A 14,783-nucleotide genomic window follows, 5' to 3' on the forward strand; every position below is an offset into this window, starting at 1 on the left:
ATCGCAGTCAGAGTTGTACTTTATTCAGGTATTTTGTATTAAAGCATCAAACATGCTGTGAGGAAAAAAGACAATTTAACGCATGATTTCAGAAAAGAGCTATAAAGGAGAATATGAAAGAAATGAATGAAAAAAAACAAGTTGAACTAACTTATTAAATAATAAGTATCCTTTCCCATTGGTTGTTATATTAGACATTTAGTAAGATATTAATCTCTCATCTGTGTCTTCCTGGTTTGATTGAAGCCATCAAAAAAATCAATACCTGTGCACCAAGACAGGCAAACTTTGTTTCACTCTGTGGTTGATTTAACTTATTTTCATGCTCCATGTGGTGAATAAAGTGTCACAGAGCCTTTGATGGAAGAATGTGCCAGAAAACATAACAAAGTGTGTCCTTGTCCTTCAGGTGAGAAAACCTGATGCAGTGCACAAAAATACTCAGATCATAAAACAAGTTTAAGACAAAAAAGTGTAGGAACTGATTCATCATGAATAAACTAAACGTGGTCTTTCAACAGATCCACAAAGTGTGACACAAAATACTGTGTCGTTGAAGCATGTCATTTAGCAGTCTGCTGCAATGTTTTCAAGTCTGCAACCAAAGTTTTAGTGAGTGCTGGTTTATCAGATAATTTGAACAGTCACATCGACAAGGTAGGTCAGGTAGGGAAAAGCAACGTTATAAAATAAGAGGGAGAGCAACAGACCTCATTTAATTCAGAACTTGAAAGCAAAACAACTGAAATGAAAGAGTGAAAAAGTCACTTGCATTAGAGTGGAAGTGATGTAATTTAAAAATTAAATGCGCTATATGGCTCAGCACCACAATACATCTCTGAACTTCTGCAGCCGTACTCCACTCAGAGGCTGAGGACCAGAGGAGGAGAGGTTGGCCCCCCACACTGCCTGTTTTTGTCTTAAAACTCATTTTTACACCCCAGGTTTTAAAGACTTTAGGTGTCTTCATTGTGGACATAGGACAGGGGATGGAGTCAGAAATCAGGGAGAGAGAGCGAGAGAGAGAGAGGGAGGGAGGGGAAAGACATGAAAGGAGCCACAGTTCAGATTCGAACCTGGACTGCCCGCTTGGCCAGCAACAGTCTCTGTACACGGGTTGTGCTCACTAATCCACTTTTTACGGTTTAACTTGTGTTTTTATTTCTTTCACTTTTTCTTCTAAAATTATTATTATTTGTTATTTATTTGCAACCACTATCTTATGTGGACTGTAAAGCACTTTGGTGAACACTGCTGCTCTTGTGCTGTCTGGATAAAGCTGGATTGGAATATAGTCATCTCTGAAAAGGAAAACCTTTAGTGATAATCAATTCACTGTATAAAGACTCATCAGAGGTAGATTAGAGCAAAGATAAACATGACAGAAATAAATAAAAGCAGGACAGATTTCTGTACTCAGGGCTAACACTGAGGTGCCATCTGCTTTGTAAGTAAATCATCAAAGCTTCAGTTAATTGCCAGCAGTCATCCATCACAATCAGCCTGGGACATGTCCAGACACAACATGTCACATATTGATGTGTCCGACCTCTCTCCCGTAATGACTCAATCAATTACAGAACACTTTAAATGGAGTACAAGAATCAGTATTACCTGCCCAAATCTCACATCAAACATGTCTGTGCAGCCCGGCTTTCATTTCTAATCTAATGCTACAGAGTGAGAATCAGTTAACCTCAGAATCTCTCTCTCCTGCTTCCTCACATGATTTCAACCTGAACTAACTCCGGGGAGCAGCAGGGAGGCGCTGATAAATGTGAAATGCCAGGAAGATGTTTATAGGGTGTTAACGTTCAATGTAACATAGGTGACAAATATCACCTCTTTCCCTTAAAATTGTCTGGCTCCTTAACCTTTGTATCCCACTGATCATGTGGTCATAAGTTATGGTGGAAGACAAATTAAAGCCAATTATCCAATAAACTGTGTTCCTATATAATACACTAACAATCGTATTATGTTGTGTTTCTATAGTAACCTCTTTATCAGTGACAACACAAAACAGTTTATGAAAAGAAACGTTCAGGTTTATTGAACATCTTACGTTAAAATATATGACATCAGAAAAAATAAATAAATCATGATATTCAAGGTTTGATGTGTGATACATGAGGCAGCCTGAGAATTAAAGAAGTGGTGTGGGTGTGATGTCAGTGAATGACTCAACAGTGATTCACAATGACGAGCTTAGTTAGCTAAAGGGTCAACATGGTACCCCGTGCACAGCCTGAACACGTTCTCAGGTTGCCCATGGGTCGTTCTTTATAGATCTGATCGTTATTTAAATGGTGAGTTTCAGTGTGCAAAATATTGTATTCCAAGAGTCATGCTACATCGTTACCTTTTCATAAAATGTTCTTTCAATGCAAGTGCAAACACTAAACAACGTGCTCATCAGTAAAAAGCCATCTCAATCAGCTTAGCAACTATTTGTCCATTTCTGTCAGTACTTTTTCTCTTGATCAATACAACCTGTTGTTGCGAGCCTTTTCTTTTTTTCTCAGAACTCTAGTTTGCTTTGGAAATGAATATACAAGCTATTAAAATATCTAAGGTTTAGAGTCAAAAGTAATATGTAACAAACTTTGTGGTTAAAAAACTGGTGAGTAAACTTGTGTACTGAAGAAATCGTCATTTGAATTAGTATCCTTAGTATTAGGATATAGAATGTGTCGTCTATATTTACAGTAATATTCAAAAATAAGAAAAAGTCTTTCTTATTTTATAAAACTAACAAAAGTCTTTGTAAGTGCTTTTTCTTTCTCATTGCTGCACTTATAATAATATAACAGCTGTTGTTTGTTTGAAAATCAGTGACTGTTTAGACTCTACAAGTACAGTATCATTAATAAAATCTTCCTAATTTAAAAATGAAGATGATCTAATAAACCTGTGCATGATATTCAACCTTTGTTGTTGGGATGATAGCGTCTTCTTTATTTAAGTTTTGCACATTGAAACTCATATTTTACTCATCATTATGAACTACTGTAATGTTATCAACAACAAAGCTTTCTATACGTGCTTGTCTTTGTATTTGTCTTTCCATTGCACTCATTACATGCTCCCTTTTAAATTAAAGTTGCACATACACTAAAAAAACTACTGGTTTTATTTCAGAAACCAATATTTGAGTATTCTCTCTTTAAAGGTCACATTTCATGCAAAATACTATTCACCATGTTTTTCTCGAACAATAATATGTGTCTCTAGTCTGACTACAAACCCCCCAATGATGAGAAAAGTCCATCCTCTGAGGCGGCGTGGTCAGACACAGCTTATTTACATTTAAAGGTACAGACACAGAAACAGCCTGTTCTGAGCAGGGCTGAAATAGGTTTATAGACATGATCAAATACAGGATCAGAGTGGATTTTTAGCAAGAAGCTTCACACACATGTTTTGTGGAGCGCTGAGACTTATTGAAACTTGTTAAAAAGGATGAGAATATGTGACCTTTAAAGTGTTTTCACTGTTTGCTTTCAGCAGTCAGTCTCTCTAAGTTTGACCTGAGAAAAAAAGAAGACCCCCTGAACATTAAAAATAAATAAATATCCTAAAAACCCTTAACTTAAAAGAAGCACAACTTCCACACAAAATCTTCTTAGCAAAAGTTTCACAAAAGTGTCCTTTTGAATAATAAAAACTGAAGTACATTTTTCATAGCATCCCACAGCTGTATCCACTATAACTATGTGCTGAGAGAGAATATTACTTTGTATAACAAGACTGCGCTAACATCAGCTTCATGGATAATGATGTCTGAACGTACCTTAACATTTTAGGAAATTACATGTGTGCTTATGAATTCAATATTGAGACTTTTGAATCTAATACCATGTCTAATGATTCTCACTAAAAAATACTGTCACATCATCCTGAAGTCCTTCTGACTGGCTGTTCAAATATGCTCCTCACAGCAGGAGGCTATCTCTGCCAGACGGGCGGGGGTGGCGGGGGGTCTCATGAGGTAAGACGTCAAGTATAAAAAAGACGCGGAAGTAACGGAGGAAGCAACAGAGTCCGCTAAACGACGCTATAATGAGAGTATTTACCTTTACATCAATGCTACGTTTAGTTTAACGGTATCCCAACACCAACAACCAAAATCTGGCTGTTTGAGTTCACACATACAGCTCCTCCGGTAAATATCAGGAGTTTATCAGGAGTTTTCTGCAAGTGTGAAAAACCCTAATAATGTGTTTATCATTCACTAAACTGTCAAAATATTCAAGTATTACCTTTCTGTCCTGGCTGGATGTAAACACTACAGACAATCGCCTCAAGTGGATATGAAAATAAAGGCTCTTAACGATCAAACATGAAGCTACTTGACAGTGTATCATCGTGAGGAAGACAGATGAAGAGCTGATCATCTGATGCAGTTATGCAGTATACAACTACCTCAATGCTTGAGAGTTTTTGCACCATGCCAGACCCCAATTATACTGTCTGACACAGATTTCAGAGTTAGGGCGATTAATCAGTGGCAGGACAATTAGCCACAGAGCCCTTCATCAAAGGAGTCTGCGCAGCCGCTTTGCAGCTTAATTAAGTCCAAAAACTCTTCATGTGGTGGATCATGTAAGGACAGCCGACTATACAGTGTATTTCTAAAGTGCTTTTTGTGTAACCTGACATGTTTAGATAGATAGATACTTTATTGATCCCGAGGGAAATTTTACTGACTTCTGTGCTGGAGTAGATCAAGTATGAGCTGCCACACCTTCTCACTCAAATGCTTTTAGTTTGACCTGAAATTTGTTTAGAATATTTTATCTTGCGTAGTTGTATTATATCCTTATCTAGGTTTTTGGTAAAGCAACATTAAACAAGCCTCTAAGTTGGTTTTAAAATCCTTCAGTGATGGAGTGCAGTTTACTCTCTCTAGAAAAGTCAGTCTGAGATTGACTCGAGCCTTTCTGCAAATTCACACAGAGACTACATGGCTGCAGCAGAGCAGCTTCATGTGGCTACTGTGAAGTTTTATTTATTCAAAACGTCCTTTGCTCAAACAGCTTTTTCTGTGAAAGGAGCAAAAAATCTTGGAACTCGCTGCCTGATTACTTGAAGCTTACTGCAAACTTTACCGCTTTTAAGAGAGACACCAAATCCTGGTAAGTTCAGCAACAGACTTGTACTCACATCTAATTGTTTGTAGCTATATCAAAGCTAAATGTGTGTCCTATTGGACCCTACAGTGCCCAATTTATTGTTCTTTTTCCTTTTTAACTGTTTTAATCTTCTATTTTCAGTGCTGCAAATTAGCACACGCTATAAGCACTATGCTACTGGATTGCTGTCAGTTTGTGTATGTATATTGAATCTGTCCTATCAAATAAACCATAAATAAATAAACTTCCTGTTACATCTTTTCTTTTATGTCATGATGGCTGAATTAAAAATAATAACTTTAGTTCTGGTTTTCTTCTGAGCTTTCTGCCAGGGAGTCATGTCCCACTACGTGTAATCGTACCCCCTCAACCAAATGTTAGCTAACTTTTGATCTTAACCCAATTTACAAATTGCAAGAACAGGCGTTCATCGCAAAGAGGGCATTACAAGTCTGAGTTCCATGAACAAAGTTTTTTTTTTTAATCTGTTATTTTGAAATAGTTCCTTCATTTCCCTTTCAGGTAACCTTCGTCCTTAAGTACACTTCTTCTGATTTATAGTTTTCTGAACACTCTTCCTTCAACACCTTGTCAGTCTTTCTTCTAACAGTCTGAACTAGAGTCTACTGTGTCTGCGTGGATTGTACGCTCTGTGTTTATGGAACCCTAAACTGCAGGTTGTCTCGGAGACCAACAGACATACATGAGAAAAGGGGTCGATCAAAGTTCTAGCCCGCCCCCTGCTGGAGGTTCCTGTCATAGTTTTCCAGGCAGATGTTGACACGCTGGGTGAAGTAGCTCGGGTCGGAAATGGCCCTCAGGAGGTCGGTCTGGACCAGCGTGATGTCATAAAGCTCAGAGGTGCAGGCTGTGCGAGTCTCAACACTACCTGGGTCCAAAAACACCTGAGAAACACACACACAGAGAGAGAGAGAGAGAGAGAGAGAGAGAGAGAGAGAGAGAGAGAGAGAGAGAGAGAGAGAGAGAGAGAGAGAGAGAGAGAGAGAGAGAGAACCGAAGGAAAGAGTGGAAGAAAGTGAGAATAAATTAATGGATTGTGGGAAATCTGTCAATGATGTTTACCAACGATGTATGGAAGTATAATTTACAAGACGTTTTTAACACAGCAGCACGTACAGCAGCTTTCAGTGCCAGTTCACACATCCTTATGCAGCAGTCTTCAACGTAACCTTCGATGTTTCCATGGCTACGATAAACATGTTGTGTATGTCATTGCGGCTATGTGTTGGCGGCCGCCACGACCAGACAAGTCCAGTTACAACGATACATTTCAGTATTTCTTTGGCTTTGATAACTGTTGGAAATATTGAGCTAATGTAAGTACTCAACAACAACAAAAACATAGGCTTAGTCAATTTTTAATTAATGTATATATTTTAGAGTAAAAAATCTACAAAACTTTAAAAGCAGTGACAGTACCTTTGGCTGAACTATAGTGTCTTCATCATTCTGTCGAATATTGTCGTCTATAAAGATGTGCTGGACGTTTTGGTCAAAAGGGTCGACCCACAAAGGCTTCCCTCCACGGATGGAGAACCTGTTACTAGCCCACCTAGAGGAGAAACATCCACAGAGAGATTTAGAAAATGATGGGTAAAGGAATGAAGGAGCTGGCTTTAGGAGTGTTGAGTCTACCAGTCAAAGTGGTCCTGGAAGCCTCCCAGGCCCTGGACTGAGCTGAGGTACTCATACAGGCCTCTCTCTCCATCACAAGATGACACGCGGTCCTCAGCTCGGCTCAGGACGATCGCTCTCTTACTGCAGCGGATCTTGCCTGGAGTCAAGTTCACATTAAGCTGAGCAAAGAGCAAAAAAGGGGAGTCAGAGTCACAAAGAGTCACAAAGAGAGAGAGAGAGAGAGAACAAAGGCTAGGTTAAGCTATGTTGGGACAACATGGCTGCACGCAGACTTGGACTAAATGATTTCTAATAACAACATTCGACTTTTCTCAACATGTTTTTATAGTGCCTGCTTCTAAAGGATTCTGAGCTTGATGTTGTTTTATGGAGTTAAAAATAAATTAAAAAGTCTATTTATAAAAGTCTGTTGCAAAAACAGAAATATAATAGTTGTGCCACATTTAGGTTGATAAGTGTCATTTTATGTGCCTGAATAGGAGAGGATGGGGTAGGTCGGATTCACAACCCGCTTGCCAGTATAGGTAAGTTATGTTCTTGCAGGGTTTATTTCAAGAAAAGAAGCAGAGACAGAGCACAAAGAAAACGGAAGTAAAGGTAGGAAGCCTGTGGTGTTAAAAAAAATAAAGATGATGTGCAAAAAAAAAAACACTGGTTGCAAAAGCTGAGGAATCCCCATTCGGTCTTATATTAAAATGCTAATTTTTCAGCAGAAATAAACATGTTTACAGCCTTCAAATAGAATTTTGTATCATTAGCTCTTTTCTTTTTTGGGACACACTGTACAGGCGTTTACTTTTTTTTTTAGAACTTATTTTTTATTTTATCAATCCATATTTATAAGGTTAAATAATTATGGGCACGGCTGAGTTGACTGACAGGTGGGAGCTTTGTAGCTGTGTGCCAGAATGCTTTAGTCCCGCCTCAGCTAACTCCCTGCCTATAAGTAGATCGATCCAAAGTTAGGATGAGACAGCATTTCCAATATGGCAACCACCATCGTTAGACTTCATAGAGCATGTTCAAAAAGCAGTGTGTGATGTCACTGAGACATCCATGTTTTATACAGTCAATGCTGGGGAAAAACACAATAATAGACCTCCAGCAGTAAGCAATTCTGCCTCAAGAGTTGTTATAAATTAATTATGAAAAACAAAATGTAGAACAAGTGCTCATAACCTAAAATGTTCAAACTGATTTCAGCCATGTGAGTGGTTTGTATCTGGTTTTACAAACCGATTACAATATCATTTGGAAAGTCAGTGCACTTCTTTTGGTTCAGAGTGAAATATATTTCAAAAATGTTTTTACAAACATTCACTAAACTTGTAAATTTAACTCCAGTCATTCTGATAATAACTTAAAAAAATGTCATCAGCTTAAGTCCCCATTATTTAATTTGCCCTCCATCTGACAGGAGAGTGTGTGAATAAAAATCCTCAGAGTCTGCCAGGTTCACATCTGATTTCTCTTCCACCTGACCTCCCCCATCATCTGTGGAAACTCTCTGGGAGGGGAGTCAACAACATGCCTGTGTGATTCTGTGTGTGTGGGTGGCAGAGTCTTTGTTAAAGGCCACAGAATGTCACGCTGTTCAACAGAACATCTGTACTTTCCCTCACTTACATACACACATAGAGCTAATAATAAATACAGTACATGTACAAGGGCTATACATTAGCATCTAACATTAGCCAATTACAGGTTATGTATACATTTAAATTTCTTAAATGTTGTCTAATATGATTATTACTTTAATGTTGTATACACCATAGGGCAGACATGAATGCTTGGGTAAAAAAGTTATGGAGCTTTCTTCAGTCATCATTCCTGCAGAGCGTTGACTGTATCTCTAACTAAACTGTGACTAAATATGGTTATCATTGTGGCAGTTTTTTGTTTTGTTTTTACAGTTTTAAACGAAGACAACCTGAATGAACATTTGCAATACATTTTCTGCAAGATCTCTGAAAGCTTCATCTATCTTTGTTCATGCCTTTTAGCCCCTATTACTCTCTGGTGTGCATAAACTGAAGGGACTTTTCTTATGTGAGAGTAGTTCTATCTTTATTAGCCATGTAAGTAGGTAATAATCAATTCTCCATGTCTGTTCACACAAAATCATATTGTGCAACCAAACTGAGAACCCCTTCAGATGTATTTATTATTAGTATTTTCTAACCATGTCACATATTTCATAAGCAAAATAAATAAAATACTGCCTTGTTGTAGCAATGTCTTATATTAGTTTAGAGCTAAATAATGAAGATAAGTGATTCTCCTGCACCTTGAGTTCAGGCAGATCTGGGAACAGTGGATGCACTCCTTCATTCAGCGCTCTGGACACAGCATTCAGCACACGAGGTAGATCGGTTCCAAACGTACGAAAGATGATGGCAAAGTCCCGCCCATCCTGCACCAGGTCTTTAAAGAGCTGGAAGAAGGAGGGCAAGATCCAGTGGTACAGGCGACCGTCCTCTCCTTTCACAGACATGTCTTTGTCTCCCTGCGGGGCCCAGAGTGAAGGAGAGGTCAAAAACACATGATGGACCATTGAACCAGGGCTCGAGAATATTGTTTCTATTACTAAAATGCTTTCACACATTAAAGAGGACTACAAGTTTCTAGATAGGAAAAAGCAAGCTAAAACAAAAGACAGAAAGAAAGAAAGAAAGAGATTTCTCTGATGGGAATCACTCTGAAAGTAAGTGACCCCCTCTTGGTAAGTGTTAAATTTCCTCTGCTAAGTGGTGATAATTATTTGCCAGATATATAAGACATGTGTCTTCTTCCCCCTGAAGCGGGGAGAGAAGCTTGTTATGGGCTACACCTGTAAATCTCTACACCCCCAGGAGTCACTGTTTGGGATTTGTCTTTAATCTTCTGGAACAACTACAGTACACCGTTAAGGCGCCAACAGAAGTGTCATTACAGTAAACGGTGAGGTATTTAAAATCCAAAGCTTCTAATGAGTTGAGAGGATTCCAAACAGATCAGGCTTCATTTTTATTTTTTTTTAACTTGAAATATAAACCACCAAAAGGCCAAATCCAACTTAAATACATACAGCCCTCCATGGGGAGAGACATACAGGTATTTAAAGGTCACATATTAAACTCCTTTTCAAAAAGTCTCAGAGGTCCCCAAAAACATGTGTGTGAAGTTTCTTGTTATAAAACCACTCTGATCATGTCTATAAACCACTCTGATCCTGTATTTGATCATGTCTATAAACCCCTCTAGTTCAGCCCTGCTCAGAACAGGCTGTTTCTGTGTCTGTACCTTTAAATGCAAATGAGCTGTGTCTGACCACTCCCCCTCTCTGGAAGGGCTTGGGCTTTCTCACACTATTGTTTACGGTGAGAAGGCAGACTCAGAGGGCAGAACAAACACCTAGCTGTGGGAGTGTCACCCACCTGGGGGAGGGGTTACTGCCCTTTGTGATGTCACAAAGTGAAAATCTCCTAACGGCCTGTTTGAGCACACATTTTCTTAAAAATGGAGCAGGTAAAAGACGGAGAGGATGGACTTTTCCCATCATTTGTAGACAGACTAGGGACACTTAATAGTGTTAGAGAAAAACACAGGTAGGTGCATTTTGCATAATATGTGACCTATAAGAGCGGTAATTGAAACTACATGGCTGTAAATGATGTATCATCCGTGTAACCAATCGAGACAAAGGGAGGATACTGGAACCAATCAAAGACAGAAAAATGTCAGATCAATTCATAAAGCTCTGTTGCAGCCAAATTGGGTAATAACCCTCTTCTTCCAATCTAAATTTACAAATTAAATTGTTAGGTTGCAGATTCCCAAAGTTTATAACAGAAACAAGTTTCCAAAGCTCTATGGCGTTCTTCCACTCCTAGAGAAAGAGTTTAATTTGTAGATACTGTGTTTATCAATGGAGCTGTGAGAGTGTGCGAAGGGAGACATCAAGTCCCTCTAAAGTCTTAGGAAAGACAACTATGTTAAACTCCAAAAAACATTTTAGACCAAAGAGGATAGAGAGGTGGTCACTCAGTTCATAAATTAATGCAATAATGCACCATCATTTCATGTACATGTATCAAAAAAGTGGAGACACCTGAGAGAGCATGACCTGAGGTTAATTTAGCTCAGAGCAATTCACAGTTTTCATTAGTGTGTGTTCTGTTTATTTATCACATGAGAAAACAGGAGAAGTGTGGTCCTCCATATTTAATCAGGAAACACAGCACTGATTTGCTTTTCCCTGACAGGTACAGAATCCTCTGAGAATTTGGTGATAAGCTGCTACCTAGGGTATCGAGATAATAAGTTAAATCCTTTTCAAACCGACTGAAAGTTTCAAGTCAAAAGATTTCCACTCCAGCAGCTGCTCGAGAGTTTTGACCTCCATCTGAATACATCATTGGAAAGCCTGTCTGGGATGTGGTCAGCTTGATTGCAGTAGATTAATGTTAAATGCTAACGTTTTGTAACCAAAATAGATTGAGAAAGAAACAGGCCTGTAGTCAGCAGGATCTATTGGATTTGTTTCTTTTCTTTTTGAATAATAGATGAACACTCAGCTCGTAGAGTGAAAGTGGGTTTTTTTTTGCTGCAGTTGAATCATTTATCATCCTGGGTTAGAAAGTTGTTAAATCTTCATGAAACAGTTTGTAGAACTCGACTCTGAATCCATCCGCTCCATCCTGTGGGGATTTCTTAATTGCCTCGGATATCTCAGCTACACAAAACCAGAAAGCCATGATTGATCCCATCCAGATGTGAAGTTCAGGAGCTGAACGTATGTGTCTCTAAGAGTTGAAGTGCAGAGATGAAATTCTTCAAATTCTGCTGTTTATCCCATCATGACTGCACAAGCTACAGATTATTTTATTATTAAACATATACCTTAGCTTCAAGCTAGATGTTTAAAAGTTGAAATTCCACAAGTGTGTAAAACCCTAAAGGCTAACAGAGCTTGTTTAAATATGGATTATGAACAACTGGAAAGATACATCTGAAGTGGTGAAGTTAAAAACAGAGTTCTTGGGTTCTTCAGACTCTGAATGTTAAAACAAGTGATCAGAGAAATGAGAGCTCTCTCTCAACTCAAGCCACAACAGAATTTGTGCTGACACTTTCCACGTACCCTTCTAGTCTATTTTTTATTTTAATGGTTCTTACCTTGACACCCTCTGGCCAGCGAAGCAGATCCAGATGCTGATCCAGAACCCCGCGGAAACATCGGCCCGCAGCAGAGGTGAAACCCAGTGTCCTTCCAAACTGAGAGTAGTAACTAACAGCATCATCGCATGGTGGGAGCAGAGAGGCGGAGTCACTCAGCCACTCCCACTTTCCTGCATAGAGATGAGGGGAGACACATTTTACACTTTGTTTTTGTTTTTTTGAGCGAACACACTGAACTGATCACAGGAGGAGAGGAGGGTGCTGGTAATGTACTAAGGTGTGACCTGCCACCTAAGGGTGATCTAAGGATTTCACTGAGCTTGACCATAGAACTGATATAAAATTAAAATGCAGTTTTGAAACCAACAAATAATAAAGTTAAAGAAATGAACAATCATATTTCCCCAAAGGCTCTGGGAGAATTGGGCACATATGCTTTAACAAACATTTTAATATATTTATTTAGCTCTTGAATGAAGGGCTGTAGACTCGTGCTCAGCTAAATTAGTTTTCAGTGTCATTTCAAGATAACAGGCAATTGTTGTATTTTATGAGGCAAAATAAATAATAAATAATAATAATAAAATATATATATATATAATATGATAAACAACATGATATCTGTGTTGTATCTGCTTTCCTTATCTGTAAATATAAGACATTGGCCATTTTTAAAAAAAAATCTTATCTGGCGATGATACTCAGAAACCTAAACTGAAAGCTTTGCCTTCTACAAGTATAATTATGTAACATACATGACAATGGCAGAGCAAAGGCTCACAAATCAATATTTTCCTCACCCTAATTTCTAATCCAAGGCAGGCTACTATACACCATCGTTCATTCATTCAACCTTTATTTATACTTATATTCTCTATACAAGTATAAATAAATATATATATATATATATATATATATATATATATATATATATACACTTATTTATAAGATCAGTGAGGACTTCATTTACAATGACATCGAGTCATTACAGAATGTATTAAAGACAGACAACAAATCATTAAGAAAAACAGAAGACAGGTAAATACAAGACTGTAAAAATCCACAAACTTTTGGTATCTAAGAAGATAAGACAATAAAATGACTACTAGATTGTAGAATTAGATTCAAAATGCAAAAGTCAACAAAACACATAATTTAATAACTGTGAGTGGATTTCTGAAAGATAAACAACGGTTCTTTAAAGTTTTGGTTTGTTTGTTTATTTATTGGTTGTATCCTACTGCAAGTTTCAGTCCAGTATACCAATAGTGAACGTCTCTATATCCTGGCTACATACTCTTTTTAATAACCATTTGGGATATATGTATCTTTAGAAATGGCAAACGAGAAAGTGGATTTTAAATGCACTCATGTTTAGAATGGCATTCAGCCGCAAGAACAATGTGTCCTGTGACAAAGACATAATCAGGTGACTGAGCCTGCACATACCTGACCAGTGTGAACACATAATGCATAGATTCCAGTTTACCTTGTTTGTTCATTTTCCCCCAAGTCACAGTAGAGAGGAAGTAGTCCAGAGCAGCCACAGTCCCCTGAGACGTCACGGCGTCAGACACCAGGATGGTGTTGTTGAGGTCCACATGCAGGACTAACTTTTTCCTCCGCTCGTGATTTGACCAGAGTCCCCGAGGTCCTGTCACCGCGGGGTCACCTGTTTCACACAGAACCTCCGGGACCTCTCTGCTCTTTGTCCCGTCAGCTTCTTCATTTTCTCCGCTGTTATTTTCACGAAGCTCCGCCATGAATGTGAACAATGTCGACAGCTTGTGGCGTGTAAATATTTCAACTAAAAGTTGCTCTCTTACCGGCTCAGCTGTCCGTGTTGATGTGCCGGTTGTTACTTCCTCGTTCCCCATGCCATTTCCTTCTTCTACGCACCAATTAATTGTTTACTACGGACGGAGGAAAGTGCGCCCCCTTCCGGTGCTGCAGAACATTTAAACTGCACACATTTCACTCATAAGCTGTATTATAAAAACCCACAAAGAAAGTTATACCATGAAAACAAGCATGATGAAAGTGTCGTGGATTAACACACCTTTGAACTAACTTATTTTAATATTTTCCCACGATTATAATATAATGAGACAGCAGTGTAGAGTAAAACAAATACATTAGGAAGTCCTGCTTATCATAAAGTATTTAAGAAAAAAGTCTTAAAACCTAAAGGCTACTTAAGGTAGTTACCAACAGTGAAAAATACTACCTTTTTAGGATTGTCCATTTGTATTTCTATATCTGTATCATATATTTGTATTTCTAGTAATGGATATATTTACATTTCAACTTTACCCACAATAATGATTCTTCCTTTGCCATAGTCCAACTTATTTTATTTAGCAAAAGCAAAAACTTTTTCAAAATCATCTTAAAGATATAAAATGCTTTTACTGTTAATCAATCAGAGTGTATTTTTACAAGTGATTCATTTTTTTAGTAGGTTTGTTTTTTTATTGAAGGGTGTTTTTTTTAGGTATATTTATATTTTAACATCATTGTTATAACAAGTAAAGTGAACCTTAGAGCTAAAACCAGAGCCTTACATCTGTTATCATTAATATAAATATTAAAGTGAATCTTAAAGCTGCTCAACTTCAACCTCTATAATTAACATAATCATGTTTTATCATCATTCCAGCTGCCAGCTTTAATATTAGGCTGATCAGTCTGTTGTAACACTTAGCTGTTACTGCTAATGCTACACATGCTTAACCATTATCACTGACATTGTAGCTATAACACCTTTTTCATTGTTGTTGCTGTTTGTCTTCTTCTTCCTGTATCTCCCTCTATCCCACTTTCCAAGAC

At 38.0% G+C, this 14,783-nt stretch overlaps 1 protein-coding gene across 1 annotated transcript; it reads right to left on the reverse strand.

The window, feature by feature from the left end:
* Window position 1: 1 nt before the first annotated feature.
* Window positions 2-13,824, reverse strand: si:dkey-32e6.3 (uncharacterized). Its single transcript, XM_020635375.3, has 6 exons — window positions 13,444-13,824; window positions 11,952-12,124; window positions 9,082-9,300; window positions 6,792-6,952; window positions 6,576-6,708; window positions 2-6,040 (listed from the first exon to the last, which is right to left on the reverse strand). Exons 1-6 carry the CDS (start codon window positions 13,715-13,717, stop codon window positions 5,864-5,866), a joined length of 1,137 nt encoding a protein of 378 aa, XP_020491031.1. The 5' UTR covers window positions 13,718-13,824; the 3' UTR covers window positions 2-5,863.
* Window positions 13,825-14,783: the final 959 nt, after the last annotated feature.

The sequence above is a fragment of the Labrus bergylta genome, chromosome 12 (genome assembly GCF_963930695.1).
Source record: "Labrus bergylta chromosome 12, fLabBer1.1, whole genome shotgun sequence".
Classification (NCBI taxonomy): Eukaryota; Metazoa; Chordata; class Actinopteri; order Labriformes; family Labridae; genus Labrus; species Labrus bergylta.

Coding starts and splice junctions, on each gene's coding strand:
- si:dkey-32e6.3 (XM_020635375.3), bottom strand. CDS start 13,717: ATGGCGGAGCTTCGTGAAAATAACAGCGGAGAAAATGAAGAAGCTGAC. Junction 9,301..11,951: donor GCTGGCCAGAGGGTGTCAAG/GTAAGAACCATT, acceptor TGGGCCCCGCAG/GGAGACAAAGACATGTCTGT. Junction 6,041..6,575: donor ACACTATAGTTCAGCCAAAG/GTACTGTCACTG, acceptor TGTGTTTCTCAG/GTGTTTTTGGACCCAGGTAG.